Here is a 20,917-nt window from a genome sequence, read left to right as displayed (position 1 = left end):
TAACAGTATCAGTGCACATTCTTCAGAAAGTGACGTCGTGAGGCGTTGCATTAGATTTCGGTGTATTAAGGTGCCCTGCGTGAACCCTGATGGTGTGAAAGTCGCGGTCGGCTGAAGGCACTCGAGATCCGACTCGGCTCTTAAACCAGACTGACTTGTATATTTGAGCAGCGAGCCACACGACGAGGAACTCAAGAGAACGAGACGGAGTTGACAGACACCTCACATGTACGACAGCCGCTTGGCCGTGATGAACTCCTCCAGATGAACCGCGCCGCCGCCCAGGAGCCCGAACGCAGGGTACATGGTCCCCGAGCAGTCCACCGGCCGCTCGTACAGGCAGCGCATGCTGTCTGCGTCGTAGAAGAAGACGCGGCCGACGTCGTAGTCCAGGCAGACGCCGATCCTCTGCGGCATGGGCAGGACGCGGCTGCTGTGATCCCCGGCGGCGCTGGCGGACGCTTTGGGGATGAAGAGCCGGCCCATGCCGACGGTGACCAGCGTGAAGGGCTGCGAAACCTCGAAACAGGCGTCTTCGCTGCCGCTGTCGTGACCGCTGTCGTGGTCGTACCTGACGGGAACAAGCGGATAACATCAGGGAGAGCAGATGAAAATCCTCAGCAAGAAGCAGCTTGGTCATTCAACATAAAACCACAACCAGACGGTGTGTTGCGCCCCGATCACAGCTAGAACTATACTAGCGTCCGCGATCATGTGTTTATTATAAGCGCACTGCAGTTTTGATGGCTGGCACTTTAAATGCTCGAGCTCTGATTCTGATCGCTGTCTGTGCGCTCCGAAAGGGATTCGATATCGTTTCTCTGTGGCATTAAATGTGTGCTGTATAATTATTCTCATAGAATGACAGAGTACCTGCAGGATTTTTAAAATTAAATTTAAAGTTTTTTTAAGACTTGCACAAATAACACGAACACTGTATGAGCGGGTAGGCCAATGCTATGTTATCTTATGGGTTAGGGTTAAAGATTAATCACATCTTTTGGATAGGATTAATCGAAAGAAAGAAAGGTACATAGATAGATACATACATGGCACCAGTTTCAAATTGGTCATCATAGTAATGACACTAATTTGAGGAGATTCAGGGCATCGTGAGCTCCACAAATCAGGAATGATTTATTTGAAAATTGACTTAAGATCAAATTAAGTAATAAAACTACATATAAAAGCCAGATCAGTGGCATAAAAGTGATCAGAATACAGCTACTTATTCCTGTGACGCGTGAACTTCCCCTTTAAATAACGCAGCGCACCTTCTGTGTGCATGACGCTGCTCGCTTTAAGCACTGTTAGACGCGAATGAACTGATTCAGCATTGACACTTCGTAACGATGCGTTAAAATCGACAAAGCAGTTTAATAAAGGATGTATTGATCTTGTGAATTAGCGAATTGTACTATACCAATATTTCTTTTAATTGGCTGTTAAAATTTTATATGGGAATATTACACGACAGCTGATCCTTTAACAATGCATTAGCGCAAAAAAGCACACCTTTTGGACCAATTTCGCAACATGATTTCTCGACTCCCACAAATACTGGCTAAACAAAATACTGATTTTGTGCACTTTTTACTGTACCAATATTTTAAATTGGCCTTTGAGCTTCTGCATGGCAAAAAAGCACTGACAGAACCCCCTGATCTAATGATGTTGAGCGCTCAAATACAAACTTTGCAGGCAGCAAATGACAGCGCTCTGATCCAGTGGCTATTTTCACATTGTTCTGAACAAAAACAGCAGGGTTTGTTGAAAAAAAATGAAATAAATAATAATAATAATAATAATAATAATAATAATGAATTCTCTGCCAGTAGGTGGTGCTCTTCAAGCAGCAAAAATACAGTGGTTTCTTTGGAAACGGCTGAACTGATACTTTATCAGGCATTTTCATTACCACGAAAATAAAAATGCCAAATGAACCTTTTCTGAAGACAGTCGGTTCCCTTCAGAGATGCGTTCATGTAAGAACACCCGCGCCATGTTTTGACTTTGAAATGCGCAGTGCTCATATGACATCATAGCCTTTTGAAGTTTAATCACCACATTAAGCCATATCGCAATTCATCAAATTATAACAGACTTTTTTTTTTTTTTTTTTTTTTTTTTAACCATTTATGATCAATAGCCTTAAATAGGATACAACTAAATTTAGGACTTTTTAAAAATGTATGGACCTGTGCAAATGAGAATGAATATGAAAATGTCTACTAAATGAACAAAAGTCATAACGTGTGTGTGTGTGTGTGTTGGTTTTTGTGGTTTACGGGGACACAAATGTGTATAATGACATGGGTATGACAGAGGTATTACAATTTGAAGGTGGTTTATGAGGACACTGTCTATGTCCCCGTAATTCAAAAGGCTTAAAAACATACTAAATGGTGTTTTTTTGAAAATCTAAGGGTTGTGTGTGTGTGTGCGCGCTTGTCTGTGTGTGCTAGGGTGAGTGTGTGTGTGCGCTTGTCTGTGTGTGCTAGGGTGAGTGTGTGTGTGTGTGGGGGGGGGGGTCTCACCGGGGGCTGCTGGTGTCTCGTGGGTTGTGAAACCACTCAGTTAGTTTGGAGTCAGAAGCCACTCCCACTTTGATCAGGTATGAATCAGGCTGCACACGGAAAGCCCAGTAATGGCGTCCGTGAGAGATGCCCGTGTCTCCGATGATGTAGTCGAGGCAGATGTAGCTCCCCGTCTGCACTCGCTCCGCAGCTAAGAGCAAGCTCATCCCCGCCACGCTCTCCACAGAGTCCCGGCGCTTGCTCAGCTGCAGCCGCTCCGCGCTGAACCCACACTTCTCGTTAAACAGGAAGCCAAACACTGAGGAGCACGGACACACACGTCTGACTAACACAGATTTAATCATCAGGGTGAAAGAATCAGTCATAACCCGTATCCGTTAATGACGGATGTGATTTACTCCCCAAGTGATCAATTAAGCACAAACCCCGCCGATTCTAAAGATTTCATTGTCGTGCCAACCACAGCGCTGACCGCTGACCGCTGAAACCTCAGCAACACTGACAGACAGGAACACTGTTTGCATTATTTTTAGGAGCCTGAACGTTTCTTGACAGGCGGCTGTGAGATCGAGACCCACACTAGTGAAATCAAGGATGTTCTCCGGCCACCTGCTGGACAGGAAGAGGAAGTGCATCTCCAGGTACAGCAGCTGCCTCTGCAACAGCTCCTTTGACAACATCTTATTTCATTTTCAATTTGAAGCAATAAAAGTCAAAGCTGTTGATGTGTTTGTGTGCATCATCACTGAAGGAAAACTCATTCACACAAGGGGTCAGCAGTGTTTTGGCCATGAAGTGCCGTTTTTACATTGTCTGGTTAATCACCGTGCTATACACTGCCTGGCCAAAAAACACTAATTTCACACATTCTCATCTTTAGCCTTGATTACAGTGTGTAATTCACACACTCCAGTAGTATTTATAGACAAAACAACAGAGCAGCAGCTACGAGTGTGAGTGTTTGTGTGCGTGTCTGTGCGTGTGTGTGTTTACCCGGCGCTGGAGGCGTGTGCAGGGTCACCTCGGGGCTGCTGGGGCTGTAGACTCGGTTCCTGCAGCTCTTGACTCTGAAGGCGTAGCTGGAGTCTGCGCTGAGGTCAGACAGCACGGTGCTGCAGCCGAACACGGGCTCGCTCGCGCTCCACTGCTGCTCTTCCTCAGATCCCAGCTTCCTGAACTCCACGATGTGATGATCGGTGGGCAGAGAGTCTTCAGACAGACGCCAGTGGATCAGACCCTCGTTATAAACGCGGCAGCGAGAGAGATCGATCACTGGAGGCTCAGGAACTGAAGAGAGAGACCATCATCAGCTGTTCAGTCTGCACTCAATGTCTTCTTCAATCTGTTTTTTCTATAAAAGGCTACCAATCAAGCACTTGTATTTTATTTTATTTTTTATTGTGAAAGAACAGCACAACAAAGTTATAGTTATTATTATGGTTATATTAAGTTATTATTTTCTGCCATTTTTATCCCTCTAACAGGGTTTCTGCAGTTTTTAACATCATACATAAGACTTTTTAAAGAGCTGCACAAATAAAGTGAATACAAACACTCACACAATCTCAAAATAAACCAAATTCCTTTTGAATTAATTAAACGGGCTGCTTCACATTCAACTGCTAAACAGAGTAACTGCAAGTTTAAATCATCAAGACATGTTTCATTCAATATTTATGTAAATTGGTTAACGTTCTCATATATCAATACACGAACCTGTTGAACGTACAACAGTGCCATGTTTTGACTTAAATGTGCAGCACTCATGTTTATTTAATTAATCGTAGCCTTTTGAAGTTTAACAATCCTTTCCCAAATTTAAGCCCTCTTAAAATGATAAATAAGACTTTTTTTCTACTACTTTTAAATGGCCTTAAACATGATCAAACAGACTTTAAGAAACTGCAGAAAGCCTGCTCCAAACACAAAGATATTCTGCAGAAATGAACAAGCAACAGGCCTTTAACTTCAGAAAACACAACGAAAGCAGCAGCGACACGAGGCCGAGATCTGAATCTCACCGGTCACATAATCAAATCAAGCTGAAGCCGACTCGAGCTCAATAATAACACTGCTGTCTGTTGCAGAGCTTCCTACAGCCAATCGATCACCGCTATTGATCTGAACTGATCTGAGTAATGACTGTACTGCTGTCTGTGAAGCTGATGCGTGTCGTGTACAGCGCTGCAGAAACACAGCTGACTGCACTTAAGAGCTGCGTCTCACAGAGTCCTGCTATTGTTGTTAAACCGTTCCATCACAGCGAGACACACGTGACCCCGAGGACGGGGCCCGCTGGTCGCCGTGGAAACGGGGCCCGTCACGGCCAGCCGGTCTGCCAAGAGCCCGGGCACGACGCCCAAGCGCTTCTCTGCGAATAACAAGCTATTGATCCAAACAGGAGACGCATTAAACCAGACGGAGGAGACCGTGAGACAGCAGAACCAGCACGCTGAGAGAGTCTGTGGCACTGCGGCAGAAGTTTTGCCTCGTCGTCAAAATCGGCCAATCACATTACAGCAAACAGCTGCCATGACAGAGATTACAGCCGTCAGTAGCATTAGCGCCGATCAATAACTTCCTGTGTTTCTGCGGATGCCATCTAAACAGGTGAACGCGTCTCATGACGTAAAAATGTTGAAACGGGGCACAGCGCTAATCAGGATAAAGCGGCACCGATTCTCCATCCGCTCCCTGAGAGCCTGTGCTCAGCAGGACTGACCTCACAGCTGAAGGACGAGCGAGCGCCTCTGCAGATCAGCAGAAGAAAACGCCACCGTTCACCTTTAACCCCGTCCTAACTGGCTTTGAGGTTACGCAAGCGTCTCTCGGTGAAGCCTGTAAGTGGATTACTTCACTAAAGAGCTTCCGCTCACGGCGCAGCGGCTCAGTGAAAGCGAGCGCTTCGTTCTCACCGCCGCTGAAGCCCAGCTCCTTCAGTAAGAGCTCCTCCTTCGACGTGTCCAGCACAAACTCCTCGAACGACGGCATCGCCGCAGGCTGGAACATCTTCAGAGACTCCGTGGCTTTCTGAATCCTGTCGACGAAAACAATCAAAATCACATTCAACTCACGAGAGATAAAGCGTCTCATTTGAACATGATGAATTACTCAAGATTACAATCATAACCATTATACAGCATCAGAAGTGCATTACAGAGCCCAGAGGAACAACTCTATTCATTACATTGGCTTGAGAAAGACTTGCGGTTATCCTAGAAATGATGGAAAAACCCCATAGACTTACACTGACAGAGCTCAGAAGAGCCAAGACTGCTCAAACTCCATCTGACAAACACTCAAATGTAAAAACACATTTAGACTCATCCATCCATCCATCATCTCCAAGTCATTTAGACTAATTTAAGCTTCCATTCTACCTAATATTTGTATCCGTCTATCATTTTAATTCTTTAGAACCGTTTCAAACTTCAAGCTTTTACAACTACCTCAAACTTTCAGGTACAGCGGTGCGATATCGCAGAAAAAAGCGATGCATAAAAAAATGAGATCTTCAATAAGAGATACGATATTGCTGCAAAATCTATTTAAATTATATTTAAAAACTATATAGCGCACGCTTTAGACGAGACGGCAAGGAGTTGTTTTCTGTAACTTACTGCACTTAAAAACTCTTTTTAACGTCAACCAAGTCTGTCACGTTCCCAGTCTATTCTCTGCTGCATGCGCTGACCTAAAACTTTTGAAGTAGCCTGTTATTAAAATGATTCAGATACTGCAATGCCGTTGCGATATTCAGATAGTTTCGATATATCGTGCAGCCCTACTTTCAGGCTCGCCAACATTAAGTTTGTCTTGATGAGCTTCATCTAGTTCTCTGGGAAGAATCATCTAAATTAACAACGTGATTATTACTCTGAAGCTGCTTTGAAACGATCGTTATGTGTATGAACAGCGTGTAACTGAGTCCATCCTAAAGAGCGGCTCCTGTTTCCAGCTATAATATCATGTGGCGTATCAAAAACAATGACTCAGGGCTTGTGGGAAAGTGAATGTCAAAGCAGCTTTGTGGCTAATAGAGATCAGGATTACAGAGAATGTACTGAGAACCTTGTTTAAATCTAGAAACACAAGCCAGTGGACAAAGACTGGATTACAGACACGTGTGTCGAGGAGCCGGCGCTAAGCGGCTCGGGGCGAACCTGACATGCAGCAGTTTGGCCGTCTGGACGAAGCAGGACTGGTCGGTCTCCTTCAGCACCTCCTGAGCGTATCCCACGAGGCCGCTGTTCTCCAGCATGCCCTGGTACTCCTCCACCTGCCCCCGCAGACGCTCCACCCGCAGACTCCGGCTCTGCTCGATGGAGCGCAGCATCTCCGTCCGGCGCTCCTGAAGCGTCTCCAGCAGACGCTCGAAGTGTTCATTAGCGCGTCGCTCAGCGAGCTGCCCGTTCTCCTGCGGTCAGAGCGAGAGCGTCAGACACCGCAGACACCCGATCAAGCTGCTTCATCACTGCTCAGAGTCAGGAAGCAGTACAAACTCACTTCCCCTTAAAATACATAGAAGTCAAGGGAACAAAACATTAAAGAAAAAACGTTTCGGTAGGGCTGGGCGATATGGCCAAAAAAACAAAACAAAAAAAATTTAATATCAGTCCATATCAATAATTGTCACCATAAATGTCAAATCTTTATTTCTTTCAAGTTTAAAAGTTTTGCTGCAAAGTGAGCGGCTGCATCAGCACTGCTGCGTTACTGAAACCACGCCTTCTTTCTTTGCGTGAACATTTGGCCGGCGTTACGCAAATATTTCCACATCGTGACGCAGACATGTGGGCCGTGTTTAGCCCGGTCTGGATCAGCCGTCGCTGAATAAACCCTTCTGTGGGAGACTCAGCGTCGTAACAGCTACAGAACACACTAAAGAAGGAAAACAAGACTCATATGACCCCTTTAACTAAATCAATACATTAATAGAACAATGTATTGCTTAGTTTCTGCATGTTCTAATGAGTAATATTGTTACAAATCATGAAACCAGTTTGTGTTGCCTGATATTAATAATAATAATACTTTTTCGTGCGTCTTAGAAATGCACATTTAATGGTAGTAGTAGCTTGAGTTAGGATGCAGACGTAAATTTTTGTTAAAGTCAGTAGCATCTGTAAAAATTGTAGCAACCTCATTTTTATATCGTGAAATTCAATTATTCCGAATTTATTTTATTTTTTTTAAATTTTTACTTTTTTAAATGAACCTCTTCTCTTCATTGAGGGAGTGTAAATCACAGCGGCTAAACAGCTACGTGACTTCAGCAGAGCGCGTCTGTTCTGACCAATCAGGATCAAGCAGGAAGTGAGCTCGCCGTTACCTCTGTGTTACGGATCAACACCTCCAGCTCAGAAATCTGAGTCCTCACTTGGTCTTCTTTGCTAATTAAGTAATGGATACTCTTCGATAGCTTCTCCTGTTGACAGAAAAGTTAAGCCCATTAGAACACAGTGGGGGGGAAATAAAACAAATAAATTCAGCCTCCCGCATGATTTCTGGCCAGAACGAGACACCTAATACAGCTTTTGTGATCCGGACAGAACATCAAAAGATAGAAACGACTGCATTAAGAATGAATGAGTCACAGCTGGTGTTTGCAGTCGTCTAGTATTTCTGACTCAGCAGAGACGGAGCGCCTGACCTCGGCCCGCTCGGACGAATCCGTTCACCAGAAACATGAGCGCACTTGTTTCAGCTCGGCATCAATACTTTAAAGGGGTCATGAATTGAGAAAATCGACTTGATCTTATGACCTATAACAGGTCATTTGCACTATAAAAACATGCTGCGAGTTCCCTGTTAGTCCAAAAACAGACTGAAGACTCGTTTTCTTCTGCTTGGAAACTTTTCGTGATCAGTTAACATATACAGTAAATAATAAAAACAGAGTAAAAGTTTTCAAAGGAGTTCCACATGTAATACTCATTTCATATGCAGAGATGCTGACCAATCACAGCAGTGGACGTTTACACTGAAGTCTTACAGAGACACGCCCATTTAAACAGTTCAAAGTAGAGGGATAGAAAACGGCTATTTATTTCTCAATAATGACTCCTAATAATCATACAGCTCTGGAATAAATGAAGAGACCTCTGGAAAATTCTAAGTCTCTCTGGATTTACTAGATATGGGTTTGAGTAAAATGTTAATATTTATTTTATTCTATAAAAGCTCTGATAACATTTCTTCCAAATTTCAAATAAAAATAGTCATTTAGTTTTTTTTTTTTTTAATTGGCCAAAATAACAAATGATTTCATATGTTGTGACTGAAAATGAGGATTATTATTTCACCAAATATTGATTTCTGAAGTCTTATGAAGTTAAAACTTTAAAAATGAATACAAACATGGCATCTTTTTTTTTTTTTTTTTTGGTTATTTTGGCCATTTATCCAAAAAATGCTCTAAATGACAACATTTGTAATTAAAATATGGAAGAAATGTCATCAGTAGTTTACAGAATAAAACTCAAGTTTAGTTAAGTTTTACTCAAACATGCTCAAACTAAAAATCATAAATCCAGAGAAACAGAATTTAAGTGTTCTCTTCATTTCTTCCAGAGCTGGAAGCGCACTATCGAAGCCCATTTCTAGCACTGAATAATGGAAAAACAAGAACGTAATTGTGACTTTTTAATCTCACGCTTATGATTTTTTTCTCAGAACTGCGAGATATAAACTCACAATTTCGAAGAAAAAAAAAAAAAAAAAAGAAGATAAACTTGCTATTTTGAGGAAAAAAAGCCAGAATATTATCTTTTTTGGTATTATTCTGTGGTGGATACAAGCTTTCATAGAGAACCTCAGAAAACATTATAAAATAAACAAATGCTGTTTAGGAGCTCTTCCGAACACAGACAGATAAACAGGCCCAATGAATGTTGTTATACACACCTTGAGGATCTTGTAGGCGCTGCTCATGGAAGTGACTTTGTGATTAGCGTGAGATCCGCCGAGCTTGCACAGATGACACACGGGACGCCGGCACACCTCGCAGTACATGTTGACCTTCTCCATCTCGTGCTCCGGACACATGAGCACCTGGAACCCAGCGTTAGAGGAGTTAGATCAACGACAGCAGCTGATACAGCACAGCGGCGGTGGGTTTGATACGGACCTTCGGTCTGAAGTTGGTGGTGGGTCCCACGTACTCGTGCTGGGCTTTGGGCGTTCCCCAGGGGTGGTTCATCTTGAAGCACTCGTTGCAGAAGCTGGCCTTGCAGTCCATGCAGCTCTTGGTGGCCTCCTGAGCGGGCGGCTTGCAGGCGTTGCACATGATGGCCACGGCCGCGCGGGCCGCCTGACGGTAGCGCTCCACGATGCTCTCCAGAGTGAAGTTCCGGAAGAGCATGCTGATCCCTCGCTCCCCGAGATCAATGTCATGCTGACAGCCGGGACACGGGAAGGTGGTGACCCTCGGAGTGACGGAGGAGCGCCTCCATCCAGGAGAAGATATGGACCCTGATGCAGCGACACGTGACAGCGGTCAAGATGGGGGCATGAGCACACGCTCTCACACACACACACACACACACACACACACACCCTCTCACACTTGTTTCACTATCCTTGTGGGGACATCCCATAGGTGTAATGGTTTTTATACTGTACGTGCTATTGTCCTACACCAACCCTACACCTAAACCTACCCCTTACAGGAGACTGTGCATTTTTAGATTTTCAAAAAACTTCATTCTGTGTGATTTATTAGCTTGTTTGCCCGTGACACGAGTCCCCATGAGTCTGTGTGTATTCAGGTTTAAGTCCCCACCTGAATAGAAAAACAAGTACACACACACACACACACACACACGTTCGTTTTTGTGAAAAGTGGGGACATTCCATAGGCGTAATGGTTTTTATACTGTACTTACTGTATGTGCTATTGTCCTACACCAACCCTACACCTAAACCTACCCCTTACAGGAGACTGTGCATTTCAACTTTCCCCAAAAAAACCTCACTCTGAGTGATTTATAAGCGTTTTGAAAAGTGGGGACATGGGTCAATGTCCTGAGATGCCACCTTCACCTTGTAATACCTGCCATACCCTCGTCATTATACACATCTATGTCCTGACTTTTCACAAAAACGCGCGCACACACACACACACACACACACACACACACACACACACACACACACAACCACACTCTCACAACCACACACACTCTCTCTCTCTCTCTCTCTCACACACACACACACACACACACACAATGAAGCACTAGTGATCAAAAAAAGGTCAGACACACGTGGAGTGACTCAAACTGAACACAGCACAACAGCTGACAGTGATCTGGACACGAGAAACACTAGATCAAAAAAATGGCAATTAAAAACGAATTAAGCAGAAGACTGAATGATGGGCATGTCTGTAAGTTATTTCACAGCGCTGAATGAGATCGAGGTCACTCTTTTTAAAGCTGCAGTGCGTCATTTCTGTTCCACCAACAGAACTGATGGTTTCCTGACAGGTTTCCACTAGTGCTAAATCGATGCATCGTTCTGATCGATTCTGAGATTTTCTGAATGCGTCGTGATTCTTTCTGGAGTGGATTCTGAGCGTAGTTTTGAGCAGCAGGTGGCGCTGCACGCTCCAGAATCAGCCGTACTCTGCTCGTTTCCAAATCCTTACACACTCCAACCTAAAATAATCATGCATAAGATTGGAAAAGGTTGAAGCGAATCACAAGGGTGTGTTTACATTAATCTGGCGTCATAAAAGCATTCTGAGCCGAGGTGAGATTACAGACTCAGCCGAACACACAAGTGCTCTTCAGCGCTCTTCTTCATCAGTATTTGAGTGTGCGGATAAACACTAGAGTAGAGCGCCATCTGCGGTTAAAATATAAACTCAGAATCCATTCCAGAGAGAATCACGATGCATTTGGAAGATCTCAGAATCCATCCACAAATCGATTCTGCATAAATTTATCGAAGCCCTAGTTTCCACAAACACTCCGTCTGCCATTGGTCAGGCTAACAGATGGCCCCGCCCCAAACACACATCATTGGTCAAGTCAGATGATGATACGCCTGGCTGCTCAGTCCAAACACACACACACTTGCGGTCTTTGCACTTGATATGATGTATTTCCTGTATTTGGCCCAAGTGTCCAAGTGAGAATTAGGACCACAAGTGTGTATAGAACTTATTACCTGATGGGACACACTTATAGAGTTTACATAGCTTTATTTTTATTTTAAAGGGGGCATAACACACAGTTTCACCCAATCTCACGTTATTCTTGAATACCTATAGAATAGTACTGCATCCTTCATATCTCCAAAACCTCTTTAGTTTTATCATATTTATAAAAGAAAGATACAGATAGGCGTGTCATGGGCGGAGCTAAAGTGTGACAAGCACTTGCGCCGATCGCCAACAAAACAGAGACATTTGATGCCGTTTCACTTACCGTCTGCAGTTCTGAACCATGACTGGGGGGTCTTTTATAGTGGAGACCGCTCCATCTTTCAGTATTAAACCATGTGCAAATCCAGCGTCGAACTGGGCCTCGTTTATAAAACGCTCGTCAACAAACACACTTGAGAAACTCTGTTGCTGCCCCGGAAAACAAACTGCATCCACTGTTCACGTAACGCTGGGTTCTTCGGGAAGCTGAACAACCACAAACACGCTTCTTTAGAGACATTCTCCCCGAGCGAGTCCCGTGCAGCGCCGTGTTGATGAATGAAGCTCTCGCTCTCGTCGATGCGTGCACGGCCGCGCTCTTCCGGGAGAAATGCCCATATAAGGAGTTCCACCCTCGTTTACGTCAGCAAGAGCCACGATCGAAAAAAACTCTCAGAAACTTGTACGAACACGGAAGTAAGATTTTGGGCACAGAAATACTCTGTTATATGTCCAAATTGTTTTTACAAGACGTAACATAATCCTCAGGTGTCCCCAGAATGTGTTGGTGAAGTTTCAGCTCAAAATACTCCACAGATCATTAATTATATCATTTTGAAAATGTCTATTTGGAGTGGAAGCAGAAGCATGCTGTTTTTGTGCATGTCTCTTTAAATGCAAATGAGCTGCTGCTCCACACTCCCTTTTCCAGAACAGGGCTGTGTCTTTACAGCTCTGCCAAAAAACATCTGTTTGGTTTTCTTTATGTCTATCGTGTTGAAATAATGCGTTTTAAAGCCATATCAGTTTAAACTTCTGATACAGGGTTTTCTGAGCGCATAGAAAGCATCGGTCATATGACATAAGTACTAAACTAAGTTCTCTTTCAAGTCTTATTGCAAAAACAGAGGGTTATGTCTGTGAAGGTGGGTTAGCAGCCAAAAAGCTGGGAAAGAAATCGCATGTTTGTGTTAGATCTGTGTGGCATGATACAGTAAATAAATCAATAAATGCACCGTTCTCTCGTCTGCTCTGAGGCTGGGACTCTAAACAGTGTTCAGTGCTCATCAGTGCAGCCAAAGACAGAACGGTTAGCAGGTTTTGCTCCAACTTTCCCCATGGGTTAGAACCGCTACACCATTGTCACTTGCGGAAACACAATGACGGCGTTGTGGGTGGAAACGTGCAGATTAAGGGGTGGTAGTATTATAATAACATCTCTTCACTACGTCGCAGAGAGCGCTAAAGCTGAGTGGCTCATTCTTTCAGAACCTTGCCGAGAAAGCCTTTCCAAAACAAAGTTACTGGGTTGTCCTTTTTCTGTGATGTTAGATGCACTGGGGACCCAGTTATAGTCAGACTTTCATGATATTTCACCTTTAAAACACTGCTCACATTAAGAACACACAATGTTTATTTTTCCTCATCTAAAGGAACGGTGGCAAGAGCTTCTCTGGCTGTGCAAACAGTAGCAGGAGACATTGAGCTAAACAAGCGTAACCCAACCCTAACCTAGAGTTCCAACTGTAAGCGTGACCTCATTACGGTCAACATCCATTATTAATCACGGTTACACTCAGTGCTAAGAACGTCAGCGTTTTTCAGCTCAAAGCATCTGTTCCAGCAGTGAGGGACAGATGATCACACACAGCAGCTTTAAAGCGAGATGAACCTCTCTCTCTCCAGACGGTCCAGGTCAGTGTCACCGGCTTCTGCTGGAAAATCATTTCAAGGTGAAAGAAATCACTTCTCAGCAAGCATTGATGACAAAGAACAGCAAAGTGAAATGCAAACAAACACCAAACGAGAGACAGCAGACACACGTGCAGCACAGACGGAAGGAGCGACGCATGCGGACGCAGATCTGAGCGAGGGCCGGGTTCAGATCGGGCATGAGTGAGTATGAGTGGAATAAAGCGTGTACTTAGGCCGTGAGTGTGCTGCGCTGCTCGGGGGGGCGAGGCCGCCGCACGGCATGCTGGGACTTGATGCTGCCGCAATGAGACTCAGTGCAGAGGGGGAAAAAAAATAAACGCTCAGACCAGAAACAGGCCAATCAGCACAAGAGACGCCCGTCCCTACAAAACCACAGAACCGCATGGTAACAACGGCTCACGCTCGGGATGGGTTTCTCCGAGAGGTGCGTTTGAGTCAGAAGGGTAGAGCGGGTTCTGAGACGCAGCGTTTATTCCTGAAACGAATCCGGAGCACGGACAAGACGTTCTTTACACCAGTGTTTCCCAACCACTGGAAAATTATCAAAAACTTCCTTACCTCCATTACATTTCATTATTATTATTATTTTAAATAAGTGCTATTTGTCATCATCATGTCCATTTGTGGGTTTTAAAATTCACAAAAAAATAAAAATAAAAATCACTGCACTCAACTCGAGTTGTGTGTAGATCAAGCAATAGCATAACTTTCAAGTAAGGGATCCACACTCACTCAATCTTCTTGATCACTCTCAATATATTTTAATTTTGCAACAGAGCGATAAACAATCAAATTTGTGGGTTTTAGAAATATTTAACCAATGAAAAGCATTCAAAGGAGCATGTGACTAAACCTCATAACCCCACCCCGCCTCCATTCAGAACGAAGCGGCGCGAGACGCTGTTTGAGAGCGGACGCTTGAATAAGAGCAGCGTTCTCTTATCTCGAGTATCACGGTCTATAAAGGCTAATGTTTTCGTGTGTTTGAAGAGTGGAGAATAGTCTTTGCCGTCTGGTTGTAGCCAAAACACTATTGCATGTTTCAAATATCCTGCGCATATCGGTTCATCTTTCATAATCATGAGATTTTGGCCAAATGTATTAAACAACAAGAAAAACTGAGTGTCCGTATAGCTACAATAGACTCAAAAACCTGTCAACTGATGAAAATTATTCATTTACCGTCTCAGATGCGGTCGTTCTTATGACGGACAAAACACAGATCTCCATCTCGTCAAAAACCTCGTTAACTCCATTTGAGTATGATTTTTAGAAAATGTTAAGTGCAAGTGTTTGATCATACATAAAGTTGAAATACTAACTCTGACGACGCATTGTTTGTTGAATTATTGGGGAAAAAAATCTTCTTTTAATGCTTGGTGTGCCGTGGGATTTTTTTACTCATCAAAACTGTGCCGTGGCAGAAAAGGTTGGGAAACACTGCTTTACCTACTGCTAGTATTTATTGAGTTGCTGTTGTCTAGAAGAAAAATGTCTCAATATTGTCTCTGCATGAGACGGTCTGGGATTCCTGCGTTCCTCCACAGCAACATTAAACACTCGTTCTCACGCTCTCGGTCCAAACGCACCGCAGAGATCGTCAGCACCAGAGTTTTAAAGCCTTTTAAACATTATTTTGCTGTACTTTTACTCACCCTCAGGCCATCCCAGATGTAGGGGACTCTCTTCCGTGGAACAGTAAAGAAGATTTTCAGCTCAAACTTCATAACATGCAAGTCAATGGGTACCGGCACTTTGAGAGTCAAAAAAAGCATATCAAGGAACACAAAATGAATCCCTGTGGCTCCTGATGATATACTGAGGTCTTATGAAGCAAAACGATCGTTTGTGCAAAAAACTGAACATTATTTACAGCATTATTATCTGTAATCCAGAGACTCAGACACGTGTGTAAATCTGATTCTTGTCCATTAACTGGTTCTTTCGGTTAGTTCCTTTCAATGAACTGATTCAATTCATTAGTTTATGTAATCGTGACATTGCATATACACAATTATATTATTAAAACAGCCAATAATAATAATAATAATAATAATAATGTGAAAGTTTTACAGTTGCACTGCAAAAAATTATTTTCTTAGCATTTTTGTCTTGTTTTCTAGTTTAAACATCTAAACATTCTTGAATCAAGATGCATTTACTTGACAAGTAAAATATAAAAGTTTTGTTAGTTTTTCCTAAAAAAAATAGAAAAATACCCCATTAGCAGATATTTCTGCTTGTTTTAAGGAAAAACTAACAAAACTTTTATATTTTTACAGAAAACAAGACATAATATTTTAAGTCATTTTACTTGTACAGTAAATCCATCTTGATTCAAGAATTTTTAGATATTTTTACTAGAAAAAGACAAACACTAAGAGAATTATTTTTTGCAGTTTAAAGCATATAAAGTCAATAAACTAGTCTTCATCAGCTCAGCTTTTTATATAAACCATGAGAAACCATAAAAGCGTTCACACATATCAGCGGCTCTTCGGTCCGAGTCGAACTGTTTCTGGAGGAACTGGAGCGGGATCAGTTCATTCATCACAGGATCAGATACGCTGATATTTCAGCTCATTTCCACTCACAGTGAGCTTTGATTGAGTAACTTGTAGATCTGAGCTGCTCGAGCCATGAACTGATTCAGACGATCTGATGAACTGGTTCAACTAGTTCACTAAAAAGAACCAGTTCAAAAGAATGATTCATTTGTGAACCGAACATGACTCCGGACGCTTTGTCTGGGGCTCTGGATTACAGGTAATCATGCTGTAAATAATGTTCAGTTTCTTGCACAGACTGACTGTTTTGCTTCATAAGACCTCAATATATCGTCAGGAGCCGTGTGTATTAATTCTGTGTTTTTTGACTCTGAAAGAGAGAGTTGCATTTTGTTGCATGCAGTTGACTTGCATTTTATGAATCACCAAGAAGCACAGTTTCAGCAAAAAATCTTCTTTATGTTCTACTGAAGAAGAAAAGTCACCTACATCTTGGACGGCCTGCGAGTTAGTAACTTAACAGCGAATGTTCATTTCTTTACAACTATCTCTTTAAGCGGCAGCGGCATCTCGTCGTGATTCGTTCCTCCGTTGTTTACGCAATGCGTTGTGCGCGAGAAGAGCGCGCGAGTGTACAGGGTTCTAGAGACACAGTACTCACTACGGCTAATTAAATTACGTAACCCACATCTACCTCTCCCTCCAAACGACCTCCTCAGCGAGGCTGCAGGCAACAGAGAGAAGAGTGAAACAAGACTAACAATGGTTAAACGTGAACAGAAGTGGAGTGAAACCTGATTCACAACCAATGACTGTACAAACATGAAAACAGCATCACATTTCTTGGGGAAAAAACTGCAATGAAAGCCAACAATATAAAAAAAAAAAAGAGATGAGGAAAGACACTAAAACAGCAGTGACCAAAACCTCCTCGATCACTCCTGCAGTAATAAATGATAACCACAAAACATAATTTCATCTGCTGTTGATCTCGTCCAAATTCTACGAGGATCACAAGAAATAAACCATTTTTGGACCTAGACATATAAAATACAGTTTTATAAATACTAATAATTAGCTCTTTATGCTAGATCAGGTTTTCTGCAAAGGTAAATTTAAGACCAAAGAAAACATCTTTGCTCTCAAAAATTAGAATATGGAAATAACTTTTATTGCTCTTCTGATCACATCGCACAAGAAAAGTGCTGATCTTTCTTAGTATTTCTGTCTTATTTTGCAGTGTAAATGTCTAAAGATATGATTGAGTTTAAGACGAGAACAAATATCTGCCAATGGTTCAGAGAAAAAAACAACAATTCAAAGAGAAAAGTTCTCATTCGCTGTTGACAGACACGTGTTCCCATTTTAAACAAACTCACTCGTTCGATGCATCACTTAATTTTGCTCAATTTTGTAAACGTATATTAATTTAAGGATGTCAAACAAGACAAAAACACTGATGAAGATATTAATTATTTTGCAGTGCACGTGAGATTTGAAGCCAGCACTTTCTGCTGTTCAATTTAGATTCAGATCCAAAAATGGAAAATGCATTACAAGTGTGGGTTTATTCACCCTGATCAATAAACATAAATCTGACCCTGCAGCACAAAAGCAGTCATAAGCAGCACAGTCATAGCCAACAATACATTGTACGAGTCAAAATTATAGATTTTTCTTTTATGCCAAAAATCATTAGGATATTAAGTAAAGATCATGTTCCATGAAGATATTTAGTAAATTTCCTTCCATAAATATATCTAAACTTCATTTTTGATTAGTAATATGCATTGCTAAGAACTTCATTTGAACAACTTTAAAGGCTTTTGATTTTAACTTTAAATATTTAGATTTTTTGGCACCTTCAGATTCCAGATATCAGCCAAATATTGTCCGATCCTAACAAACCATACATCAATGGAAAGCTGATTTTTTCAGCGTTCAGATGATGTACAAATCTCAATTTCACAAAATTGACCCTTATGACTGGTTTTGGTCTCATACCATCACACTCCTCTGGGACCGAAGGTGCTTCTAGTATTATGTAATGATCTCGCAGATGTTCTGGCTCGGTGGGGATGGTTACCTGATCGCACCAGGCGGTCCAGCTTCTCCATGCTGGGGGACGGGACTCTGGCGCGAGGGCTGCCGGGGTTGGAGCTCTCGGATCCGGCGTCGGTGCTCAGGGAGTCGTCGTGGTTGGGCATCAGCAGCTCTCGGACGCAGCGGTGGCACACACTGTGCTGGCAGGGCAGGATCAGCGGCTGCGTGAAGAGCTCCTTACAGATGGGGCAGATCAGCTCCCGCTCGATGCTCTTCATCGGCACCTGTCCACAAAACACAGCTTCAGCAGAAACCCGGAGACTATAGGAACAAACCCGCTCGGAGCTCACGCGCGCGTTTGGGGAAGTCGCTCCCATTGTTCACTTTCGACTTTCTGCTCCGGGCTTAAAAAACTACGTTAAACTCTGTCTCAAGGACGAACGAACGTCTACAAGGCATGGTTTATTTTAAAACACATTTTAAATAAATATATGAAATGAATTCTTAACAGCCGGTTCAACTTTCTCTCAGCAAACAACAGCGGCATTCAGGAGGAGAACCGGATTCGAACCGGATTCGAGGACTTACTAGCAGCGAACTTCGCCTGGACATCGTGCGCAGAAAGAAGGACAAACTCCGCGATCCGGATCAACTTCGCAAATGAGAGAGATTCGATCAGATCGAGAATAAATCAAACAACGCGACGCAAACGCGACCAGCCGAGTGTGGGCGGAGTCACCGGCCGTCACTATAGCAACCCCGCAGCGAAACTATTTAGTAGTTAAATAAGGGGCGGAGTCCGCGACAGAACGCTACATTATACATGAGGCAGCGCTATTTATATCAAAGACTTGTATCCAAGACGTGTTAAAGCTTTCGTTTTGTATTATTTATTGTTATATTAATGCATAAATGCTGCTTTGCTTGTAATATCACTTCTTTGCACCTAATTTTGATATTTTTTGTACTTATATTTATGATACCTCGGTATTAATTAATAATATATATCCAAGACGACGCCACATGCTTCACAGCACGCCCGACCAATGAGCTCTTGACATGATGGAAGATCTTTATTTGAGCCTCTAATTCTCTCTATCCGTTTACTAACTGCTTGTTTTCTTTTTGTTATATATATATATATATATAAAATAGCCTATAATATATAAAATCTATATTAAAAAATCTATATACATATATATATATATATATATATATATATAGCCTATAATATATAAAATCTATATATATATATATATAATAGCCTATAATATATAAAATCTATATTTAAAAAATATATATATATATATGTAATAGCCTATAATATATAAAATCTATATAAAATCTATATATAAATATATATATAAACCTTGCTGCGTGTACTGCATTAGGCTAACTGAGACTTGTCACAGCACTTGCATATCATCGCTCTTTTGCTGATTTTGATTGCTTCTATTGTCATCACTGTAAGTCGCTTCGGATAAAAACATCTGCTAAATGTCTGAAACAAGGTAAGGTGTAGCAGTGACGTCATACGAACGGGATTCTGACAGCAGCGGATGAACGAGCGATTATTTCTCCGTGACACCGACAGCGTGCAGAGAAATACAGTCATAAAGCATCGACAAACGATAAAAGGACCGATGCCATATTCACAGCAGCATCTGAAGATCTCACCTCGCCTCTCTCGAGACGCTCCACGATACTCGCGAACTCCGACATCTCCGAGTCAGACATCCTGATGATGAAGATGATGAAGATGAAGATGATGAAGATGGTCTGATTATCCTCGTATGGGCATCACGCGCTCGCCCGGAGTCAGAGATCTAGAGCAAGAATTCATTCAACTCGAGGACCGTCTTGAAGACGCGAGACTCCGCCCACTCGCTCGCTCTGTGGGCGTGGCCTCGCTGACTGACAGCTCTTTGTGTGGATTCATCAGGTCACACACATGAACACATAGATGCTCGTTACAGCAGCAGTAGCACACAATCAGCTTTGTGTAGACATAATCAGACGATGACAGTAAAATACTGTAAAGGCGGATGATGCTGGAGGACAGCAGATGGCAGATTTACCTCACTAAACATCATATATATGATTTCATTACATATGTGGCTCATTCAGGGTTTCTCTGAACAAATGTAATTTATTCTGAGGTGTAAATCTCAGTATGAGCAGCACTTGAAATCTGTGGAGTAAAACTCGAGACACGGCACAAATATTCACCCCTTTGCCTTTTTATATGAATTATTCATCAGCGTGTCTTTCCTCCTGCCATCACTCAACATCCAGCAGCGTTTACAGCCATCTCTAACCAGCTGATGTTAAATCCAAACCACCTTTGACCCATAATTCTGCGTGATTGTTCTGTATGTGCCGCTGTGTTTGTCAGAACAGCTGAAGTGAAGCAGTATCTCTGGAATATCTCCCTTTATTCTATTCTAGTAGATCCAGGCAGGCAAGATGTTTTTCAAAAGAATAAGAAATAGTTTTTTCAGGCATTTCCATTCAGTGGCTACTTCTAAGAATATGTACCGTAGAATGAAACAATACTCTTAAACGTTACATTTCTGTGTATGGCAATATCTTCAATCTTACATTTTGTAATTCAAGTGTCAAAGGAAACACAGTACAGACAAACAAGGACGTGTGTGTGTGTGTGTGTGTGTGTGTGAGTGAGTGAGTGTGTGTGTGTGTGTGTGTGTGTGTGTGTGTGTGTGTGTGTGTGTGTGTGTGTGTGTGTG

General features: G+C 42.5%; 1 protein-coding gene across 3 annotated transcripts in view; it reads right to left on the bottom strand.

Annotated features, from left to right (window-relative positions):
* The window catches only part of trim36 (tripartite motif containing 36), a 21,238-nt gene extending 1,205 nt beyond the window's left edge, over positions 1-20,033 (bottom strand). The window contains exons 1-10 of one of the 3 annotated variants that reach the window (XM_058784632.1): positions 19,848-20,033; positions 18,214-18,454; positions 9,667-10,010; positions 9,444-9,590; positions 7,870-7,965; positions 6,701-6,954; positions 5,453-5,574; positions 3,531-3,824; positions 2,538-2,835; positions 1-571 (exon numbers count right to left, since the gene is read on the bottom strand). The exon at positions 1-571 is cut by the window's left edge and continues 1,205 nt beyond it. In XM_058784632.1, coding sequence (XP_058640615.1) covers positions 223-571; positions 2,538-2,835; positions 3,531-3,824; positions 5,453-5,574; positions 6,701-6,954; positions 7,870-7,965; positions 9,444-9,590; positions 9,667-10,010; positions 18,214-18,454; positions 19,848-19,907 — 2,205 coding nt within the window. In that variant the 5' untranslated portion in view covers positions 19,908-20,033 and the 3' untranslated portion in view covers positions 1-222. Of the gene's footprint in view, positions 572-2,537; positions 2,836-3,530; positions 3,825-5,452; positions 5,575-6,700; positions 6,955-7,869; positions 7,966-9,443; positions 9,591-9,666; positions 10,011-13,828; positions 15,430-18,213; positions 18,455-18,758; positions 18,923-19,847 lie in introns of those variants that run through there. The other 2 variants (XM_058784633.1, XM_058784634.1) reach the window with 2 other exon arrangements.
* Between the last annotated feature and the right edge of the window lie 884 nt (positions 20,034-20,917).

The sequence above is a fragment of the Onychostoma macrolepis genome, chromosome 08 (assembly GCF_012432095.1).
Source record: "Onychostoma macrolepis isolate SWU-2019 chromosome 08, ASM1243209v1, whole genome shotgun sequence".
Taxonomy (NCBI): Eukaryota; Metazoa; Chordata; class Actinopteri; order Cypriniformes; family Cyprinidae; genus Onychostoma; species Onychostoma macrolepis.
Note: the sequence above shows the minus strand (reverse complement) of the source record. Positions and strands in the feature narration are given on the sequence as shown.